This window comes from Stigmatopora argus, chromosome 2 (assembly GCF_051989625.1).
Source record: "Stigmatopora argus isolate UIUO_Sarg chromosome 2, RoL_Sarg_1.0, whole genome shotgun sequence".
Classification (NCBI taxonomy): domain Eukaryota; kingdom Metazoa; phylum Chordata; class Actinopteri; order Syngnathiformes; family Syngnathidae; genus Stigmatopora; species Stigmatopora argus.
In genome coordinates, this window is record NC_135388.1 from 8150921 (window position 1) to 8174821 (window position 23901).

General features: G+C 39.8%; 1 protein-coding gene across 3 annotated transcripts; it reads right to left on the bottom strand.

The window, feature by feature from the left end:
• Positions 1 to 2322: 2322 nt before the first annotated feature.
• LOC144068742 (frizzled-3-like) lies at positions 2323 to 23732 on the bottom strand. Of its 3 annotated transcripts, none has more exons than XM_077593502.1 (11): positions 23552 to 23730; positions 21806 to 22583; positions 8217 to 8413; positions 7826 to 8128; positions 7582 to 7744; positions 6228 to 6527; positions 5894 to 6145; positions 4561 to 4709; positions 4314 to 4425; positions 3834 to 3991; positions 2326 to 3770 (listed from the first exon to the last, which is right to left on the bottom strand). In XM_077593502.1, exons 2-11 carry the CDS (start codon positions 22088 to 22090, stop codon positions 3584 to 3586), a joined length of 2106 nt encoding a protein of 701 aa, XP_077449628.1. In that variant the 5' UTR covers positions 22091 to 22583; positions 23552 to 23730; the 3' UTR covers positions 2326 to 3583. The 3 variants fall into 3 exon arrangements, with proteins under 3 accessions (XP_077449614.1, XP_077449628.1, XP_077449620.1); XM_077593494.1 differs by having other exon boundaries at positions 2335 to 3770; positions 4314 to 4428; positions 23552 to 23726; XM_077593488.1 differs by having other exon boundaries at positions 2323 to 3991; positions 4314 to 4428; positions 23552 to 23732.
• Between the last annotated feature and the right edge of the window lie 169 nt (positions 23733 to 23901).

A 23901-nucleotide genomic window follows, 5' to 3' on the forward strand; every position in this document is an offset into this window, starting at 1 on the left:
TCATTTTCTTTAAAAAAAAAGGCTTTACTATACATGGTCGTATTTTTTTTAAAAAAAAGGCTTTACTATACATGGTCGTTTTTTTGAAGAAAAAAAAGCCTTACTATACATGGTCGTTTTTTTTTAAAGGCTTACTATACATGGTCGTTTAAAAAAAAGCCTTACTATACATGGTCGTTTTTTTTAAAGCCTTACTATACATGGTCTTTTTTTAAAGCCTTACTATACATGGTCTTTTTTTAAAGCCTTACTATACATGGTCTTTTTTTAAAGCCTTACTATACATGGTCTTTTTTTAAAGCCTTACTATACATGGTCTTTTTTTTTAAAGCCTTACTATACATGGTCGTTTTTTTTTAAAAAAGCCTTACTATACATGGTCGTTTTTTTTTTAAAAAGCCTTACTATACATGGTCGTTTTAAAAAAAAGCCTTACTATACATGGTCGTTTTTTTTAAGAAAAAAAAGCCTTACTATACATGGTCGTTTTTTTTAAGAAAAAAAAGCCTTACTATACATGGTCATTTTCTTTAAAAAAAAGGCTTTACTATACATGGTCGTATTTTTTTTTTAAAAGGCTTTACTATACATGGTCGTTTTTTTGAAGAAAAAAAAAGCCTTACTATACATGGTCGTTTTTTTTTAAAGCCTTACTATACATGGTCATTTAAAAAAAAAACTTACTATACATGGTCATTTTCTTTAAAAAAAGGCTTTACTATACATGGTCGTTTTTTTAAAAGCCTTACTATACATGGTCGTTTTTTAAAAAGCCTTACTATACATGGTCGTTTTTTTTTTAAAAAGCCTTACTATACATGGTCGTTTTTTTAAAGCCTTACTATACATGGTCGTTTTTTTAAAGCCTTACTATTCATGGTCGTATAAAAAAAGCCTTACCATACATGGTCGTTTTTTTTTAAAAGCCTTACTATACATGGTCGTTTAAAAAAAAAGCCTTACTATACATGGTCATTTAAAAAAAAAGCCTTACTATACATGGTCATTTAAAAAAAAAGCCTTACTATACATGGTCATTTAAAAAAAAAGCCTTACTATACATGGTCATTTTCTTTAAAAAAAGGCTTTACTATACATGGTCGTATTTTTTTTTTAAAAAAGGCTTTACTATACATGGTCGTTTTTTTGAAGAAAAAAAAAGCCTTACTATACATGGTCGTTTTTCTTTAAAGCCTTACTATACATGGTCGTTTTTTTTTAAAGCCTTACTATACATGGTCGTTTAAAAAAAAGCCTTACTATACATGGTCGTTTTTTTTAAAGCCTTACTATACATGGTCTTTTTTTTAAAGCCTTACTATACATGGTCTTTTTTTTAAAGCCTTACTATACATGGTCGTTTTTTAAAAAGCCTTACTATACATGGTCGTTTTTAAAAAAAAAAGCCTTACTATACATGGTCGTTTTTTAAAGCCTTACTATACATGGTCGTATAAAAAAAGCCTTACCATACATGGTCGTTTTTTTTTTTTTTAAAGCCTTACTATACATGGTCGTTTTAAAAAAAAGCCTTACTATACATGGTCGTTTTTTGAAGAAAAAAAAGCCTTACTATACATGGTCATTTTCTTAAAAAAAAGGCTTTACTATACATGGTCGTATTTTTTTTTAAAAAAGGCTTTACTATACATGGTCGTATTTTTTGAAGAAAAAAAAAGCCTTACTATACATGGTCGTTTTTTTTTTAAAGCCTTACTATACATGGTCTTTTTAAAAAAAACCTTACTATACATGGTCATTTTCTTTAAAAAAAAGGCTTTACTATACATGGTCGTTTTTTTTTAAAGCCTTACTATACATGGTCATTTAAAAAAAAAACCTTACTATACATGGTCATTTTCTTTAAAGAAAGGCTTTACTATACATGGTCGTATTTTTTTTTCAAAAAGCCTTACTATACATGGTCGTTTTTTGTTTTTTTTAAAGCCTTACTATACATGGTCGTTTTTTTAAAAGCCTTACTGTGCATGGTCGTTTTTTGTTTTTTTAAAGCCTTACTATACATGGTCGTTTTTTTTTTTTTTTAAAAGCCTTACTATATATGGTCGTATAAAAAAAGCCTTACTATACATGGTCATTTTCTTTTTAAAAAAAGCTTTACTATACATGGTCATATATTTTTTTTAAAGCCTTACTTTACATGGTCGTTTAAAAAAAAAGCCTTACTATACATGGTCGTTTTTTTAAAAGCCTTACTATACATGGTCTTTTTTTTAAAAGCCTTACTATACATGGTCGTATACACAGAAAAAAAACAGGCCTTACTATACATGGTCTTTTGTGCGAGAAAATAAAGCCTTACTATGCATGGTCTTTTTGTGTGATTAAAAAAAAAGTCTACTAAAAATGGTCGATTTTGGGAAAAAAGCCTTACTATACATGGCATTTTTTTTGTGAGAAAATAAGCCTTACTATAAATGACCATGTATAGTAAGGCTTTTTTATCTCCCAAAAAAAGAACATGTATAGTAAGGCTTTATTTTCTCTTGCAAAAAAAGACCATGTACAGTAAGGCTTTAAAAAAAGACCATGTACATTGAGGTTTTCTTTCTTTGCAAAAAAGGTCAAATTTTGAAAAATAATTTGCCCTTGAGACCCAAATGACCCTAAAAATTTTGACCTTGAGACCCAAATGACCTGGAAAAAAAAATTGAGCTTGAAAAGAAAAAAAATTAAGAAATAAAAGATTGGTGAATACAAATGAGAATACCTGGCATTACTCTCAACTGTATTTTCAAGCCCATAACAAGTTTATTTGACTCCATGTAAAAGTAGTTAAAGCAGTTAAACTGCAAATAAATTAAAGCAAACAAAATGAAGGCTTCTCATTTACAACACGACATTTTTCATCCAACGTGATGTCAACATTGAATGCCATCAGTCATTTAAATTCCACCATGATAACTAGAAAAGAAAATGAAAACTTTTTTTCAGTTTTAGAGGCAGGAGAGGCAGAAGGCAAACCCGTCACCAATGAGGATCAAGAATGTATGTGGTCGAGCGTGTGTGTATTCTCAAACAAACCGTGGCTTTTGATAGGAGCACAGAAGGCAGGGGTGAGGTAGGATCACAAAAATGGAGAGTCTTATTTACAAAAAGACATCATGTCCTGCAAAAGAAGAGCGGCTTAAGTTATCAAATGTAGTCATGAAAATGATAAACTAGTTGCACTGGGACATATCAGAATTAAATCCACTTGGAAAAGAAAAAGGCCCAGATATTTGACTTGTGGTGTGAATGTAGCCTCCTTTTTTGGGATGCACTTGTATATTTGAACAAAGCGTCATAGTGTAAAAATGATTGCTAAATGGTCATAGTCCATAAGTCCAATTCAACTAAACCGTTTAAAGCGCGTTCACAGTACAAAAATTGTGGAAATAACGCACAAAGAGGTCCACAAGTTCACATTAGGTCCACGGACAAATGAAGTTTGCCGAATATCGTTGACAGCCATTTCGGATTGTTGGCAGCAATTACGTGTCTGTACTCAATTTCTAGTGTGTTACCGTACTTGCTCGAAACAAAGTCAAGTCCACACGCGTGTTCTTCCACCGTGCGGCGGTTAGGCCCCGGTGGCGTCATTGTCGGCGACGCGGCTCTCGTTGGCCGTGGATCCGTGCGTGACCAGGGCCGGCGGGGCCTCGCTCGCGTCCCTCTGGCTGCCGTGCGAGGACGGCGGGTGGACCGCACGCGAGGCGCCGGTGGGGAAAGCGCGCTCCTCCACGCCTTTGTAGACCACCGTTTCGCTCCTTGGCAGAAGTGGAGGCGCGATGAGACGGGCGGGAGGGACAGCGAATGCGCTATTTACGTACCCGTCGTCGCGGGAACGCCGCAAGCTGCCGCGGCGACTGCTTTTGCTGTGGACGCTGCTGGCTTTGCTCTTGGCAGAGGCGGGCCGGTGGCTTCTCGGGGGCTCGTCCAGATCGTCCAGGACCGCCAGGTGAGTGGAGGAGGCGTGAGTGGATGTACCCTTGGAGAGGAAGACAACATTTGGGAAAGTAGGTCAATACCGGGGGAATTATAGGATTTCTACCTGGTATCTATTCGCCAAACTTAACATATTTAGTCATTCCACAACTGGTGAACATCTTAAGTCACACCCTTCCTTCAAATTATTTTTTTAAAAAGATCAAACGCCTGGAGGTCAATCAAAATGAAATGTCCTGACTTCTATTTGTCACATTTTCTATAAAATTGTTAGCCTTAAACAAGTGAAAATGGAATGGCCATTTTTCGAGGAATTTTGAAGCCAAAATGCCCTCCCGTTGTGGAATGACTGCGATTGGATTTACTTGAGTGGACGTTCCTCTGGACTTCCTGATGACGGGCGTGTTGGGTTCACGCAGCAGCGACTGGGCCAAATCGGGCTGCTCTTGTAGCACCTGCCGGGATTCATTCACCCCGCTGCTGCACGTCCAATGGGAAAAGAGAGATTTTCTGAAATTTCCCACTTTCACAAAATTGTAACTTGAATGTCCTTTAGAATGGTACTTTGTGCCAACAAAAAAAACCAAGTGCCCCCCCTTAAAAGAAGCTTACTCTTTCCGCCTGCGTCCATGCAAGAAGCTGGCCCACTCAAAGCAGGTCTTCTTGCTGGCCACCCAGAAAGCGGAGGGGATTCCCACCACCAGCATCATCAAGTACTTTGTCAGGAACAAGGCCATGGATGGTCGGCTGTTCTGCGCCACCTAAAAGTCACACTGAGGTCAGCTTGACAATATCTCTCTCTTTTTAAGTTCAATCAATGTATGTTTGTGAACAGTCTCAAAAAGATCCGGAGGGTCGTAACTGTTCCGCCTTCCATTCTGGGCTCATTGTAAACACTAGGGGGCAGTAGGGCACAACAGGTCATAGCGCAACGCACCACATTTTAATGTCTGGGATTTTCATGACAGTGACAATGAAAAATTGGCCATTAACTTTCATGTCAGGCTACATTTATTTCCCACTACACAATGTTATATCTGAAATTCTGACTCTATACTCTACATACGTATAGAATTGATACTTCCCTGATGTAAGACTTACAAGTGACTTATACAGGTGCTCATTAAACCTGCAAGCCACGTTAAATATTTTCATCACAACAATAAAATGAAGTTAAAAAATGAAATGTTAGATTACTGTAATTTTTCATAATTTGGGTGTGACGTTTTTTCCCCACAATGACCGTGGTTTTTCTATAAAGTATATTTGCTCTTAAATTTCCCATATAGATGTGACTTACACCTCTAGTGTAACTTAGAAAAAAAGCACCCCTCCCCAACCCTCTACTTCATTTTGCATTTTTGTGCCAGTGCGACTTATAAACCGGAAAATACGGTGCCTCGGGAAAGGGGGTAACGCTCTGAATTTTATAAATGAATATTATTAGCAACGAAAGAAACTTAATGAAATGAGCCCAAGGCAGACCCCCACCCCCTTCTCTCACATGCACACACTCACACAAGCACTTGTAGGCAACACCAAGCTAGATGAATGTCCAGTGACACGGAGTAACACTGAGATTCCAGCAGGACAATAGGACATAAGTGGGGTCCCCCTTTATGAGCTCTTTCTCTCTCTATCCCACACACACATTGGCGTAACATAAGCACTTGCACCTGCCGCCCCCTTTTCCAATTAGCGTGCCCGTCTCAAACGGGCTGACGTCGTCGTCACGAAAAGCATTATGCGAAGCCCCCCATCTGCTCAGCGTGGACGCTTTTAAGTCCGCGCGTCACGTTTTGAAAGCCGGCGAGTCTAAAAACGTCGCTCTTCGTGAGCGCACAAAGACCTTTTAGAGTTGGGGAAGCGGAGCATGACCGAGCGGAGGCAGCGCGAGTCGAGGAGTATCGTGCTGGCGATGAGGATGAAGTGTGGGAACACCCACCTTGTACGGGCAGGGGATGTGGAAGCGGCGGCAGTTCTCCTCCATCCAGGTGGTCTCCCACACGCGGCGGTAGGCGTGCTCGTACACGTGGCAACCCATCACGGTCAGCGAGGGCACCAGATAGAGCGCCGAGAAAACACCCATTCGGATCATGAACTTGACCAGCTTGGTCTGGTTGTCTTTCTCCAGGGGGATTTCCATGCGCACCCGGTTCAGAGCCACGATGCCCACCAAGAGAAGTGAGACACCCACCTGGAGGCAGGTTAGAGATTAGAGAAAGCAATGACAAACGGCGGGATCCCCCTACGCGCTCCCTCGTTGTGTCTTTACTCACCGCCAAGTTGAGACCGAGCGGCACCAAAACAAACCAGCGCAGGGCGTCGATGTCATAGAGTCCTATGAAACACACGCCGCTGATGCCATCACCTTCGATTTTGTTGAGGGCCAAAAGTGCCACGGTGAGGGCCCCCGGGACCCCCCAGGCCACGGCGTGGAAGAGGAGGGCTTTCTTTTCGATGGCTTCGCTGCCCCATTTGGGCACGGCCGCCAGGAACCAGGTGATGGTTAGAATGACCCACCACAGGCTGCCGGCCATGGTGAAAAAGTAGAGGATCATGAAAAATAAGGTACAGGCCTGTGGGACGGAGGTAGAGAAAGATAATTAATAAATTAGATCGCATGGAGGTTAAAATGAATTACTTTGTAAGCATATTTAGAGGTGAATTTGAGCCAATGTTTTAAAAACATTGTGGGACAATATTTGATATTTATCGTCTAATCCAAGGGTGTCAGGTTCGCGGGCCGCTTTATCGTCAACTTGATTTCACGTGGGCCGGACCATTTTAGATATAATATTTAGATTTTTTCTAATAAATGGATTAAAATAACTGGATTAAAAGCCCTGAAAATCCAGTTTTTTTATAGATCTAAAACAATGTTTATTTGAGCTTTTTTATATATTTTTAGATTTTACAAAATTATTTTTGAACCAAAAATACAGAAAAAAATGATTAAAAATTACAAGTATTGATTTAAAAGGGGGAAAATCAGAAAATTTAATATACATCTATACTCTTCATTTTAATTTGATCCTAAAACAGAAAGTTGGCACTCATGATTTACTTTCCTGGGCCACACAAAATGATGCGGGGGGCCAGATGTGGCCCCTGGGCCACCACTTTGACACGTGTGGTCTAATCAGAGCACCTCCAGTGCATATACTTTAAAATAAGACAGAACACATGGGATGTCCAAATGCAGATTTTTTTGACTTCCAATCTGATACAATTTTTTTCAACATTGGTTTTGCCGACATAGATCTAATAAAAAAAAAAATAAAAGATAAGTTTTGCTGATTCTTTCATGCAGTAAAAACAAAGCAAAAAATAATGAAACCTAATTAGTTTAACGAGAAATGTTCCCACTCTGCAGACATCTTTGCCTAGTGCCTTGATTTCCTGCAGTGGAAAAGATCGATGGTACGCTAAAAGTACACCAATATACTGGATCGGATTCGATATTATGATAAAAATCAGATACGGTCCGATACTCCAAAAATAGCCGTGTCCGGGGGCACGTAATGACACAAATTATCGGATCGGGACATCGCTACAGGACAACACGTTCTTGCTGATCACGTGTAGTAAACCCACAAAAACAAAGAGCATGCAATATTGACTCTCTCTCACCTTATTGTGTGAGCCCTGTGTTATAGTTGAAGCTTTGAACTGTACATGGTTGACCGAGTTGCACGCCACAGTGTCCTCCAACAAGAAACCCAAGAAGAACACAAGCGACACCATGACATAACACACAGCATAAAAGATGATGGGTCGCTCCGGGTATCTGAACCTATTGGGGAAAAAAAAATCCCCTTCTGTAAGCAATGCCACGTTCGATACAACAAACCAGAGCTAACCCTGTCACACAGACCTGCTGACGTCAATGAGAAAGGTGAGGAACGTGAACAGTGTTGCGGACAAACAGACGATGGAGGTCACCCCGATGAAGTATCTGGTGAAGGTCACTTCCTGTCGGCTGAAGTACATGGAGGGGCAGGGAGGAGAGCAGTCTCTCCTGCCCATGAATGAGTAACCCAGCTCCGGTTCTACTTTCAGCTCTCTGGGGCACCAAAAGCCGTAGTCTCTCTGGACGGTCATGGGTGACTGGTCGGTGGGGCCGGAAATTTTCAGCAGGTCCTCTCGGCGAGGATACGCCTCGTCGCAGTCTGGAAACCTGCGGAGGGGCGGATGGAGCCGTCTAGCTTTTTTTTTTCTTTTCTTTTTTTCTGCCATGACACTGTAAACCATTTTCAATCACTCACCTGCTGCACTTCATATCATCCGGCCAGGTGAGTCCAAATATTTCCATGAGTTTATGGCAGTCTTGTTTGGAGCGTTGGCAGAGGGTGCGGCACGGCATGGACACCTGACCGTACACAACACACACCGGGGCGTAGAGCGCACACAGGAACATCCGCAAGTCAGGGCTGCACACCAAGTTGACGACGGGATGGAAGGGCTGTGACACAAATACAGACATTTTCATTTTCAATATCAGATTTGCTTTAAGTATTATATGCAGTTTTTTTTAACAAAATAAAATCACAAAACTCAACAAAAACAAAATATTAATTTAGAAATTGAGTTTTGTCATGAAAACAAAGGGACAGGTGTTTTTAATTTGAATGCATTAGTTGCTTATGTGAATAAACAATGTAATTTCAGATAGTTATCGTTTCCTTTTAATCACAGCTTGTATTCTAGTTTTCATCAATTGGTTTCACCATCGGCGGTCCGTGAATTTTCTAGCGACGCCTTCAGCGAATCAATCTAACCCTCAAAAACTATTTTATGGCTATAAAACCTTTACTGCAGCTACAGCTTGCGACATAAAAAATACAATTGAATTGATTACTTAGGAATATAGCCATATTTTACTCACCAAAAATACTTTTTACCTGCACACAATATCCATCCTCCTTTCTTTCCTCCCTCTTTTCTATTGCCATCGAAGCTAATGCTGTAAGTCGAGCCTATCCTGTCATATTTCTGGCAAACATTTTTATTCGATTTAACGCTGAAAATGTTCGTTCCGGATTGTGACAGGCTTAGGCAGATTTCTGACCCTGGCAACAAATAATGGCTGAAATTTGATTGGTTAAATGCTTCAATATGAAAACATACATCTGGAAGCAGTGCAACCAGGGGGAAAAGCAATGAAAGGAATCTAGCAGACAATTTGGAATTATTTAATAAGTATTCATGGGAAAAAATATAATTAACATCAGTCTGTGATTCAGATATTTCTTAGAGAAGGCCTTGACGGCACACCACTGGGTTTCGCTTAATAATTCGTATTGACAGTTTGTCCAGGTAGTTGTCAGCAATTGACGGTTTGTGCACCTTCCTCGCATGAAATCCATGAAGCATTATAATGAAACACAAAGAGACTGGATACAAAACTACAGGGAATGTGTGTGTGTGTGTAATTTATTTGATAAAAACAGCATACTTTCATTGACTGACGACAAAAGCTACTGCGTACTCTTACAGTGTACAAGTCCGATAGTGCAAAGACCTATTCATGTGTGATCGTGTACGTCTTTTGTGTGCGTTTGTGTGTCCACCCCAGCTTTGTGTGCATGTTTTGATCGTTCTCAATTGCCGTGTTCCAGATCTGCACATGTTCCACCAGTAAATGGATGCAGCGGTGCGTGATCAGAGTGACACAGTTTTGGGCTCGTGCACACAACTGCACGTGAGCGTAACTGCATTCAAAATCGCTCAATAATTCACCAATCTACAGTTAAGGAGTTGTAGGGACACATGGAAAATTAAAAGTATGACTTTGGAGCCATATTATCTAGTTGAACAATTGATATGCTGACTGTTGAGCATGATATTTTTGATACAGATTAGTAGGGCGTTCATTTAAATCCCCGACTGCCATTGACATTGTGAGAAATTCAACTCATGAATTGTTGCCAACCCTATCCAAAATGAATTGAATGAAACCTTAGTATTCAGATGCAGTCATCCCAGGTTAAATGAAATTGACATAAATCGATGAGTTAAATGATACATAGTATGAAAAAAAAACCTGGCCAAAACCAGAGCATATTTCAGTTCATTTATTTTAATTCAATTACTTAGCTTTTTATAAATGAATAAATGTATATATTACCATTTATATACACAATAATGACATGCATAAATATACAGATAAATATATAATATATATGTGACAATTAAAACTTGCTGTCCAAATGAATCACCATTCCATGTAGGCCACCATTATTTACATAATGTTAACATTGTGTTCTACCTGACCCAAAAGGCAGTATGTAGAATGTCGATGAATATCGACACGAGGCGGTTATTTTTTCTTTTGTTACCAAAAACAGACAATTAGCGGTTAAGAACTAATTTTTTAACAGTCTATTTTCATCCCAAAAAAAATCATAATACTTCATTGCCAGACCACTGTGCAAATAAATGGCCTTAGATGGGAAATGTATGCCTACTTCATGGCCACAACTATTTCTGCATATGTATTTAAATGCATTTGAATCTGCTGAAGCAGCATCTCTTACAAAAAGATCTCAGTGAACCGACAGTCACTACAATGGCCTTCTTTTTGCCTGGAATCTGATGTATTTTTACGGATGTCTCCAATTCTGTCTAACTGCTGAATCCATGCATGGCGCGGTCCAGCCTCAGGCGATACTTAACTCTTTTTACATCAGTGTGTCTCACTGGCCGAAGGAAAAAAAAAACCTTTGTCCGTCTCTACCCGTACTAACTCAAGCAAAGAAAATGTGTGCGACTCCCATTTTGTGTGTCCTCATTCTGCCTGTTTCTCCAAAGCGTGACCGTTTGTGTCTTTCTTCTTATGCCGGAATTTCCGTCGTGCCGAAAAATCGTGCAGTTGGCCTAGAAGTGCGCAAGCATTGCGTGCGTGCGTGCACAGGTCAATGCGTTAAGCAATTGAGACAATTATCCCAGCTTGGGTGGCGTCTTTGGACTGTAATAAATTGTTAAATAATGTGCCAAAACCTTTGTACGGAATTGAGTGAAATTCAAAAATCCGATAAACGTAGCCCCGGGGAGAGGATATACCAAGATGAGGTTGTGAAAAAAACGATCGGATAAATCTACCGCAGCAAGACTCCTTTGATCAATGCTCCGAAACTGCTCGTTTTTCGTTCTGGCCTCCCTCGGCGATGTGTGCTAACCTGACGGAGATTAAATTGTCACTCAACAGGTCGCACTTTTAAATCTTCTCCACCTTCACAACACAAAGAATTTGAATCAATTTAATGTTGCGGACTTGCCGCAAAAAACAAGGCGAAAGAGGACTTATTCGTATTCAATGTTTTTTTTCCGAGAACAGTATTTTTTTTTAATCTCTCGACTGCACAATTAGCAAATATTATTTAAAAAAATATGTCACTTCTGAATTAGCGGTATGTGCTTTTCCGGTAATTTCAAGAATCAGCAAAATATAAAATGTGTGTTTTTCTGCATGTGGGTGAGGGGTAAATGTAAGCATTTGGAATGAGAAGCAGGTTGCTTTGGGTTTTTTTGACACAGAGGAAAATGAGAAAAAGCCCCTGACTGGTTGAACTCCTGTTCAATGGAAGGATTAAGTTTCTTTTTCTTAACTGCTGGTCTACACAATATTCAGGGGGAGGAACCCCAAGAGGAAGAAAAAAAAAAAACCTTGGAAAAAAAATAAAAGAAAGAAAGCCAGAGAATGACATGGGCACATAATTAAAAGTCGAATTGTGCGATCTAGAGAAGAGATGCCTGTTAAGTGCCTGCAAGCTTACTGAAAACACTTTTTTTCCAGGATGCAAAAGCATAAATATCCTTTTAAGGGAAAAGAAAATAGTCTATTTTTTCTGCTTTGTTTTTTCCTTTTGTCGATATGTAAAGCACCTTGTGCATCCCGTTGATGGTGAGAAGAGCAATGTAGAATTGACCCAAATCGACAACTTACGAGCGGTTTACATTAGGCACATGAGCAGTGTGTTGTCCGGAGGCTATTATGGAGAGCGAGTGTGGGGTGAGCTCATTAGAGCAGTTGTCAAAAATCCAGTGTCAATGCTGCACAAAAAGACAGGAGGCAAAAAAATGGAAAGCAGGACAGTGTGGTAAAAAAAAAAAAAAAACTAAAGTGGAATGAGGAAGAAAAGTATGGATTAGGGGGAGTCAAAAGGATCGGAAGAGGTAATTGGTGTGTGAGAATGACTCACGCTTCCTGAAAACTGTAATCAGCTTTGTGTTTGTGGTGGCAGTCTATTTGTTTTAAGCAACCAAAGAAACAAATCCTCATTGAAAGAAAAACCTCATTCATTCCTTAAAAGGAGCAGGAATTCCTCAAGTGCTTTATAAGCTTGGTGGCCCGCCATGCTTTTCTGACACGTTTTTTTTAACCATACATTAGCGGGCACTAAACAAAGCACATTAAAAAACATATTTCAAAAGCTTAAAGTGGTCTATACATAGTTGACTCCAAAATTTTAACCTGAAAGCTTTAATAGACGTTCAAACAAAACTGAAAATGTTCTCATGTTACATTGATTCACCCCCCATGTGTTTATCACTTAACAAATCTGAATTGTAATCTCTTAAATCCTCATTCAAATGACTAAATGCAGAGAGTTTCTCTTAAAACACGGCGATACTTAGGCGCAAAATGTGTGGTTTTGTTGCTAAACCTCAGCGGAGGCCATCTGGACATCAACCTCAAACCAACCCCCCCTTTTATAAATCTGGGACTCACACAGTCAATGAGGCCCCGTAGTCCGAACAGTGACAGGACACACCTCAATTTGTATCGCCGCATCAAATCTAGCGCTTCACCTGCGTGGGCCACCTCGATGCTCCATTTTAAGGATTCAAATATTCACTTTCACCTCAACCTCGCTCCAACGTTCATTCTATTATTCCCCCACACTCCAGCACAACACTATTATTCCATTTGACACGTATAACAATGGCCGCTGCCCCTCTCCGCTTCATATCCATCACTACATTTGCTACAGCAGTTCTGCTGCAAAATCACATGACGCGCAAAGTGGCTGTGAGCCAGACTTCTCTTGTTGGGATGACTGGCAGAAGACAGGCCGCGACTATGAACAGACGAGCGTGATGCTTTCCTCACTAATCACTGAAAAGAGAGTTAGGAAAGAAGCACCCTCCTCTGCCTTTCATTCATTTGTTCCCTTATCCATGTCCATCCAGCCTTTAGTAAGGAGGACTGGACAAAGCTGATAATAGCATTCCCCCTCACGCTCATTTCCCCTCCTTCTCCACTGCTATCTTTTTCTTTTTCTTCCTTTCTTAACCTCCCGCCTATTTACCACTGCAATTATTCTAGATATGCACTTGTCCACCTCCTTCACATTCTTTTCACCTCTAGAGCATCAGTATTCATTAACTTTGACCGCCTTTCTTTGGCAGCTTTACAATTTATTTAAATGTCATCCAAAATAGCTCAATAATTTTGATTGCTTGGAAAACAGAAGTTAGATAAATAAAGTAAGGGTAAAGTACTCGACGACAATTCTCCCTTCATCCTGTATTTATTTAAATAAAATGAAAGTTGGGGGGAAATGACTTGTTTTATTGGGGGCCATAACCAGTGTATTTCTAATTTTGTGCTTTTTAATTATAGTAATTTAGTTGTTTTAATCCAACATCTAAAAATAACGTCTAATAGTAAAAACAGCATAATTATTACTAAGGCCTGACATCCACAGACTGTATGTGCACATCACCTTTTAGGTCACGTAGCCCACAATTGTACGAAATTGGACTATTGTGGCCTACGTTTACTGAAATGTGATGTCCAAATGTTTTTTTTTATTAACAAAAATTGTCACTTGCCCTATAAAGACCTAAACATATTTTTAAGCATATGAAACAAACTTGTATGCAAACAACTAGCATTAATACAAGTGTCATCAACAATATTACCTTTAAACGCTTTAATAGTGACAAAAAAAGTACACTATACTGTAAGACGGCTATTTTTAAACCAAACAACATCGAATGTGGTAAAATAAAATAAGGACTTAACAAGTATATTATCTAACTAAAACTTCCCGTCGAGTATGTCTATATTCCTCTCTTCCATTTCCACATACACTTATCTGGCCGTTCCCCTCCCTGCATGTGTGCCTTCTTTCATTCCTGTCTTGCCTTCCCTGCCTATTTAACTGCCATGGCAACAGGTGATGTGGCTGCTCCAGCAGGCCCTTGTCTCTTGGAGGATAACAGGGTAAAGGACGAGCATGTGCATACAATGTGGCAGAACTCTTTTCAAAGGCTGAAACCATCAGAGAATAATAAGTGTTTTTAAAAATTGATTCGGAGATATATGGCGATATTTGCATGATCCTCGTTTCGATTCAAAATCCGCCTGAATCCATCTTTACACTTGTGTTTGGTGGAAATAATCAGTAGGTCCCAAATTCAGTGCTATACATCCTTTAAGTTTTTTTTTTCTTCCAATCAGAATCCTGCACTTAACTAGGTTTGGACTAACGTGATTTGCACTAAAGCGGGTCTGCACTTAAAACTTAAAATTATACAGTGAAGGCTGTATGTTACTCAAACATAAGACATGTTTACTTTGGTGCTGAATGAGGTTTCAGAAATAATATAATAATATATAATATAAAAACAAATATATTTATTCATGTATTTATTTTAACTTACTTATTATCTATTTATGTCTAAAATTCCTTTTCCTTAATCTGCATTCTCACCCTCTTGCTACTGTGACAATGAAATTTCCCGAATACGGGACGAATAAAGTTATCCAATCCAATCCAATCCAATACATGTATTTTTATGTCCAATTTGATTTATTATTTTCCCAAAGTGATATTGGTAATAATCGTCCCAAAGTTTAGTATCAGGACTCATCAGGATAAAATCAGATCACCATGCATGAGGCAATACACATCCCTAGAGAATATAGTACATAACATATATTGTCGTGCAGTGAAAGGGGTCAATTAAAATGGAGATGTATTTGTAGTGGAGCAGAGATGCTGAAAATGGCGAGGAATGTGATGGCTCCCACGCACACGCAAGCTGCACTGGTGAGCCCATCTGCTGATAAATCTACATTCTGTCATAGGGAGAGCAAGAGAGTGAGATGAATAATGAACAGGGATGCAGCAATTTTGCAGCAATCCTGATTTGAAATATTTTGCCTACTGATCTCAATCCTAATCAAATTGACAATGATTGGATGTGTTGGCTTGACACAGGGCTCGATTTTATAATGATTTAATTAAGGCCTAATGGAGTAAATCAATTGTTTCTTAATGCTGTAAAATTGGGTAGTAGAGTTGTCAGATTTTTTTTTACTAAAGATAAAGTTCAAAGTCTATTAGATCAATAATAATTGACCAATCGCCCAGCCGTAAAGAGTTTTCATGCTTTTACTATTTCCAACATTTCCAGCACAACACTCAGAAGGCTTAAACAATTAGACGCACACGCACAGTTACTTTCCAGTCTGGGTCACAGGTTCAGATTAAGTCCATAAGACATGGATAAGCTTCATTTATGTGTGTGTGTATGTAGCCAAAGAGTGCGCGCCTCCACATACATTCAACTACAGAATTGTCTATAATGGTACAAACAAGCTTTACAGATATTAAAAAATATGTCATCGTGAATACTAGTTGGAAATACAGTACTGTAGAAGCCATCAGTTTCTGTCCCGTAACATGCTTAACGTCAACTAGCGCAATCTAGACAGTAAATTTAAGGAATGTATTTCTCCACACAATTTGCATTTAACTTCTCCTTAACTGATATTTATGGAAGAAAGCATACATTGATATAATAAAACTTTTAAAATGTCTCGACCATTTTTCAACAAATACATTTAACATAGAAATGACTTGGGACATCTAATGGATATATACATACAAATGTGTATAGTATACATATACACATATACACACACACGTACATATACATACATACACACACACATACGCACATATATATACTCGCATAACTATAACATCAGAAACTGGAGGTGTGACCTAGGCTTGTTCTGGAAAGCGATAAATGACAGCGGGCCTTGGTGGGCAGCAGAACGGTGTTTCAGCCATGAAACAGCTGAACAATGTCTCCCTAAATCTCGCTTAACTTGCCATTGTCGGATTGGATAAGCAGCAGTGGCAGCTATGCCGATGGGAACAGTCTGCCAAAAAAGCAGCACCAGGCAGTGCCTTTGTTCTGAGCATAAATAAATGATTGCTTCATTTGGGTTGGCAGCTTCAATAGACTCTCTGAGAATGAGCATGATAATCAAGAGTCCAACGGGAATAAACAGGAACATTTAAACGAGGTGTCTGTCTGTCCACTTCTTCAGATGTGCCCAACATGCCCGCAGAAACTCGCTCACACGGCGCAAGAAAACAACTGGCACTTTCTAAAACTCAATTCCTTCACACACAATGGGATAAAAGACACAGCAGACCACACTTCAGCACAACAAGTCGTGAACTCTCTCACACAAGCTCTCTCTCTGTTGCGGGGACCTCGTGGCCCCGGGGTGGCCCTTCTTAAGCTTAGCAAGTTGAGTTTTGAAGGACAGGCTCCATGCTGAGACAAAGACAAACACCGGAGACAGTAGGGCTCTAAAGACTTTACACAACCTGTCACTCTACTGCCGTTTTCGCCTGTTTAGTCCTTAAATTCACTTTCTGGTCCAGCGCACAAATAATAAACATTCATTTTGTCCCCTACAAAGCTTTTCCGGCTGCTGGAAAACTTCAACAATAGAAGCTTTCCCATTAAACTACAGTACAAACTAACAACATTCATATAAAATGTAAACTTGAAGTCAGGACACTGTAGTGTATTTTTACAGTATACAGACTGTCACTGCGATCATGTAACTTGCTCCAAGTATTAGCAAAGGAAAAAAAAATCTTGATCCCTTGAGCTCTTTTGTCTTATGTAGGCAGAGTTAATGGTCATGGGTGGTCCTGTAGGATAGGAAAAGCTCTAAAATGTCTTTTAATACTGATTTACTACATAAATACCTGACAGTCAATCATCAATTCGTCATTTTGGGCTGAGAACTGTCAATTTAAAGTGCGACAGAATAGGCACCTGCTCGGCTCATTATTCCTAACGGGGCATCATATTCTTCTGCACCACATTAGCATGCCATTACTGTCAAATGGCTACTTGTGTATAATGTAACTAGAACCAACCTGAATAAAAGGATGTCTGTCTTTCGTCGCATACACTTTAGGTGTTAAGATTGGATTTCTGTTGTGACTATTTCGAGTATACTATTCAATACCTGTTAATGTATACGTTTTCCCGTATTTTATACGAATTTTGATCATTTCAAATTTTGTACACCGTATAACAACTTTTGTACGGATTTTTTTTTTAAAGTGCATTTTTTTTGTAAAACCGGATCGTCTCGGTCACTGGTAGCAGAGGAAAACAGCTTTGTCGATTGCTAATATTGTCATGCTTTAACCATGATGTCTGCACGTGCATCAGTCACTATATAGCGCATACCCAGACACTCAAGCTACAAGCGTCATACAGCGAAATCTACAGAATCTTGAATTTAGTGCATACACAAGGCTGATGGCACCTGTCCACTTTGGGGGAAAATTATAGATTTTAAAGTACGCCCTGTGTGAGTAAATATGTGACCACGTTGTGTTTGTACGGTTTATTATCACTTAATACGGGGAATTGCAAACATTAATAAGGGGAGCAAATGGCGATGCTATTCCGTGATAATTTATATATATTTTATTGACAGTTTACAATTATATCATTATTTTTTCAAAATGTGAATAACATTAGAATTAAACCAAATACCACAAACCTTTGATAACTGTCCCATAAAATACTATTCCATGTGTAAAAAACCCTAAATGTAAAAAAAAACTGCTTATGTGAGCAAATTCCCTGATTATAGTCATACTATCCATCTAAATCTCGAACATACCAAGTCAATGAAACTGAAATAGAGTTCCATGTCACGCCTGGCACATCCTCTGGGAACCATAAAATATGGTGGCAGATGGACAGACTGGCTGTAGTCATGTACTCGCAAAGATAGAATTTTGCCATTTGCACAGCCTTCTGCCATTATAGCGGTACTTAGCCTAATAGCCTTTTAGCTTGAAGTCTCTCACACCCTGTAGAGCAGGTTTTATAGACTATTGTGAAAGATTAGATAGTAAAAATCGATGTCTTCATTGTGCCACTGAGAAAAAGATTAGCAGCCAGTTAGTGGTAGTGAAGGATGGCAGCTGGCACCATTGGCCTGTCCTTTATGCTCTCACACACACAGGAAGTGTAAGTTAATCTATTGCATTGCATAAAACAAAAACCTGTGTTATTAACTCTAAATAAATGTGCCTTAAACAGGAGGATCAACCTATTTCACCACTGAAATTTAGATTCCAGGCACTTTAATAAAAGCGTATAGGGGTTTTATACCCACAAAAGGTATTATAGTCGTAGTTTCGAAAAGACGTTACAATACTCCAATTTGTCAGTGGTGGTTTTACTTTGTCTCCAGGAAGGATCATTTTCAAATAGCATACAAGCGTGCGAAAGGACCAAGTGTTGGTAAACGATTTTTTGAGGGGGAAGCCGCATTGTCTTCATTAAGGTTATCTTTCTTCTCTGGTATGCTTGGAAAAAGGTATTACTTATAATAGGCTAATTTTATTGAGGTAAAAAACTAAGATTAAGCAAATCACAACACTCAGTACCCAAAAAAATCTGACACTATACTATCTACTAATATATTTATCAAATCCACAATTAATCAGCCCTGAGAAAAATAAAGAAGTTGGGCTGCATGGATTAAAGCGTATACATTCCTAGAAAATACCTATTACATTTTATTCTGATCCATCAATGATTAAAGGGGAGGGGAGTAACTTTAGTTAGTGTCCTCCCAAGAAGAACAAAAGCAAAGCGAGTGATTTCTTAAGCCCTCCCTATGCATTTTAAAAATATAATAAACAATTATTAGTATCCTTCAATGAAAGCTTTAATTTATATTCAAGATTGCCTGCGATTCACTTGCAAGTGAATTTGAAAAATATAAGACGTTGCTTTACTGATTATTTGTATCAATTGTGAACAAAAACATGAGATGGCGGCAACAACCACGACCACATGCATCTGATAGTTGACAATTTAAAAAAAATCCACACAGGGCAAACACTTAAAAAGCTGTTGATTGGCACTCACAGCTGAAGTTAGCAATCAAACTAAAAATAAAAGAGACCTACATGTGAATTTTGTATCATTTTTCCAAAGAAAGACAGAATAGGAAATGCTAATGAAACCAGAAATTCTATGTATGAAAAACAGGAATGGGTGTAGAAAGTTGAGATAACATTGCAACCCATATTAGCTTTAGGAGATGTTTACAAACGCAAAATTAGTTGTTCAGTCGGTCATGGACTAAAGAGATGATTGAATTTCTTGCGGGGCTCCCAGCAGGACGAGCAAGTCTGGCTCGAACAGAGACGGGTAGGAATGTTAGCGGGGTTCAAGTTGCGGCTTGGCCATTTTCAGGGAGCCGTGCCTTTCTATGGCCGGAGGGCTGCATAGTGTCTGTTACAAGGATACGTCGTCATGTGGGTCAAAGGGAGTTCATTAACAGATGCTCCTCACAGTCTCCAGTCAGCCATGTTTGGACATGCCACTGGGGAATTAGCCGCATTAATTTGCTGAGTGAAGTCTTTGACAAAGTGAACAAACAGTGCATAAAATTCAGCATTGTGCAGTACGGAGGACCCCCTCCCCGTTTGTCTGAAGATCAGATCTAGTGACTTCTCCACATCAACTGTGGCCAAAATGGCCTGAAAATCAATGAAGGTTCACAGCTAAGAGCGGTCTTGTCCAAATGTAACCGCTTTCCAGCAAGCGACATTCCGCTGAAGGTAGATTTAATCCAGTAGACTGTATCTATTCCGTTATCCTATAGAATTTGCACCAGCGGCTCATGCTAGACAAAACAAAGTGAAACCTGGACGACAGCTCTCAGAGGAACAATGTGACGTTCTCATTAAAATCAACTGCAGTTGCTATTATTATTCAATTTATTTTGGCTAATCGCTTAAGAAAGAACACATCGACTTCAGTGTAAACTAATACTTCCTTCGCAAATAGTAATTTGTCACAATTAATCAGCCACACCTTGATCTACGCCTCACTTCTCCGGGTAGTAACAAAAGAAGAAAGACATGCAATATGATATTGTGCTTTTACGAGTGTATGTGAGGTCCGCGCTTACACACCACCAAATATTTTGGGGTAGTTGTTGCCACCATGAAAGCACTTGTGTGCAATGTTTTCAATGCTTCTCATTCAAAAAAAGATGACTAGTGTCTCAGTGACTGCACACATTCAACCATGCGCGTCTCCGGCAGTGGTAACATGTATCTGGAAGATACAATTGTAATATGATCAAGGCAGATCACCTGCTTGTAGCACTTTGATATTTAATGCCTGAGTACGAGTACCTAGAAGTCTCCAAGTATCCTGTTGCCTAAATAATGGGAAAACAGTTCGAGTTTGGGGGACATGTGCCATATTATCTGGTGCAAAATCAACGTTTCCTTTGGGCACTTTTGGTTTTTTTTTTAAAGTAGAAACTACTTGCTAAACCGGTCTTATTTTAAAGTTTTCTTGAATTCTTTATCCGGCGTATAATCGTGTTGAGAGTAATGAAGCTACAGTGTTCACAGTAAATGAACACTGAAGAGGCACTATCAGGTATATTTATTAACTTAAACACACCTACACACACGAGCGCACATGCACACACAGCCTTACATTTTGTATTTTTGGTAATGTACTGAAATTTGCATGCAGCATTAATGCAACTATTTTCAAAAGGATTTGTTATTTCTAAAGTGTGCATTTTCAGTCTCTAAAATGATTGTCATAACAAAAAGACACAATGCCATTGTTTAGTTGAAATGGCCCTATTAAAACAGTACTTTAGCCTACTGCATGGTTACTACAATAGATTTGAATGTAGTCTTATAAATCAAGTTTATATTGTGAAAATGATTTTTTGTTCAAACCTGTACATTCGTTTTCCATTTTGGCAGCAATTTTTAAAAAAGCATATATCAACAGCACTGGACTATAAGCTGCTTGTATTGTGAAATATTTACGACAAAAAATTCTGCATCTCATTCATCATATATAAGCTTCAGGGTTTTAAGCATAGGAAAAAATGCAGCAGTATGTAGTCTGAAACTTACCGTAATTTCCATACACAATTTAAACAAGTGTTTTGAATTTTTTGTTAAGGCACATGGAATTACAGCCGATTTTTATTTGATGCAACAGATTGGCTAAAATGCATGAAATATGTATCGGTGTAGAAAAATACATTTTTAGTGCTACAGAAGTGCTCAGTAATTCAAAAAAAAATCTAGGCTGAATCAGCAGCCTTTTTTCACTGTGCAAAGGATGAACGATGGATGATTTAATGGTGTTTGCAAAGGACATCACAATGCTTTGTGACACGGATCGATACACAAATGGAAACCCAATACCACTATTTATGTCAAATCCGCCAATTTGTCGACTATGAACTGCTTGCGGCTAGCATTGTTGAGCAGGACCCCCCCCCGCCCCCTTTCACATGCGTAATCACATCTGAGCTCTTGAGCTCTTTTGTTTCCTTTTAGCAGGTGCGTGACACGACAATGTGAAACATTGCAGGCCGTTGCTCTACACTTTTCAACAAACCTGCCAATGCGCTCTAATTACACCTCAGCCCCTCTTTAGCCGGCGGTGGCTATCCGATTTCGCAGCGCGCCGTGACAAAACCGTACAACGCCAACAATGCACGTACCTCCATGGCGAGCGCTGCTGTCTGCTGGTCGTAGTGGTTCAGGAGGTTGGGCATGAAGGTGGTGTTGTAAGGCAGATCCTGGCACATTCGCAGTCGGATGGGCTCGCAGCTGAACTCGCTGTGGCTCTCGATGGCCTCCATGTGTATGCTCCTACCCGGAGAAGCCGCGAGTAAGAGGAGTAGAAAGAGTGGGATGGAGAAATGGGCTAAGCAGACATTTCGTCTGCTGGAGATTGCTGCAGTCTTGTAGTCTGCCATACATTCTCGTTGAAATGATTCCTGCATTGTTCGTCAGCGGAGAGTGTCAACTGTGGCCTTGAGCGTCGTTGATAATTGGTTTTTAAGGCTTCTTTGCATTGGGGGCAACCAAGACCTCACCCAGCGGGGATTTAAAAAGAAGAATCCCACCTCTTAATAAGAGGCACATTATGGAGGAAAATGGAGGCCCCACTGATTGGCGCGCCAAGACAAAGCAGTGCGAAAGAAGCCGCCTCTTGCGCTCCACTATTTACTTTCAGCTTTCAGACTGCATCGCCAATTGCTGCTGGCTGGCAGAGCATCTTGCAGCATTCTCCACCTCCTACTTTATTCCATAGTGACGAAGAGGAAGAGAGAACAGCTCGTCTGGGTTCTGAGTTCCTCTTTTGTCTGATCACCCTCGCCTCCAGCAAAACCTTAACGAAAGACACAAGGCCCCGATATCACTCTTCTCTTCCATCTCCGGATAAACTTCCTTTGTTTCCGAGGTTTTGTGCATCCTGGCTTCTTCGAGCAGGTCCTGCAGGTTTAAAAACACACGGAAAGGAAGGTTCAATGATCAAACATGCGGAATGAGCATTGTATCTGGTTGCATTGCATGGTAAATTACTCCTTTCTCAACATACACTATTGAATAGATGTCATTTATATGTATGTGTATATGAAAATTAGCAGACAATTTGGTGAGGAGTAGCCTCTTGTGTCAAGCCCTAGCAGCCTGTTCACTAACATTGCAAAATCATGAATTAAAAAAGAAGAAGATCTAAGCCACTTTTTAGTCAAATTCAAGCTTTTATTGGGTAAGCTTGCCTCCCATTGACAATTAGAGATGTCCAATTCAGTTCCACTATGAGGACTGGCTGTGAATGCTTATCTTTCATTGGGGGAAATAGACATCTATTTTGACAAGGTGATTGCTGTCAGTAGTTCAATTCATTTCTTATAAAGGGTTAAACTGGCCAGGTTTATCGATTTATGTGACCACTCCTCCCACGCATCAATTCTATCATGATTGTGGAAGGTTGGCCGGGCAACAAGAACGGTCCCCTGTGATGTCTCACAGTGGGTTTCGCATCATTTTAAAACACTAAATTCTACCTTAAACTAAAAAATAAAATAATATAAAAACCTTAAAAACGCCAATGAAGTGTGTGGTTAATTAAAGGACACCTGCGCTGAGAAGGCTTCCGTAGCCATTTAAGCGCAAAGCAACTTGGCCGTATAGTTAGCTCCCTTTATGCTAATGACAAGCATCCCAAAGAACGATCATCGTCTATGACTCGATTCGTGTGGTGCAAAAGGTCAAACGACCTGTCACGTCCCTTCCCGGTCGGTTATTTCTCGGTTTGACATGCCGCGGTTGCTCCGCGTGTATGCCCATCAATCATGGAGGACGGCTGTCGCGTGAACACGTCACCGTCGAGCCATTTTAAATGGCGGTTTCGATGTTCGATCGGCAGCAAATATTTGCTATGGGAAGCATTTTACCTCGTTGTGAATTGCGATCCGGGGGTTGAGTTGTCTGCAGCGCTCCAGTCGTTGTCCGTCGCTGACTGCTTGCTTTGCCTGGCTGGCTGGCTGGCTGCAGCTCGCGGAGCGAGAGCGCGCAATCAACGTGACCGCGCACCCCTCCATCCAATAGAGTGGACAACTCACGGACGGACACACGCTGCCGAAGACGTTTTTCTTCAAGGGAAGAGTCGCCTTCCAGGGGCGTACCTGGCTAATTTTGCACCCTGGGCGGAAGACCATCTGACCCCCCTTAATCTCACCCCACAACCGTCATCCCCATCGTACAATTAAAAAATAATAATGCAGTTTTTAACAACAGCACATCA

Bases quoted from the DNA above. Each gene is read 5' to 3' on its own strand.
- LOC144068742 (XM_077593488.1), bottom strand. From the start codon at position 22,090: ATGCAGGAATCATTTCAACGAGAATGTATGGCAGACTACAAGACTGCA. The intron at 8,414-21,805 runs GTACGTGCATTG...TTTGTGTCACAG, and splicing joins CAGCAGCGCTCGCCATGGAG to CCCTTCCATCCCGTCGTCAA. The intron at 4,710-5,893 runs GTGGGTGTTCCC...TGTGACTTTTAG, and splicing joins ACATCCCCTGCCCGTACAAG to GTGGCGCAGAACAGCCGACC.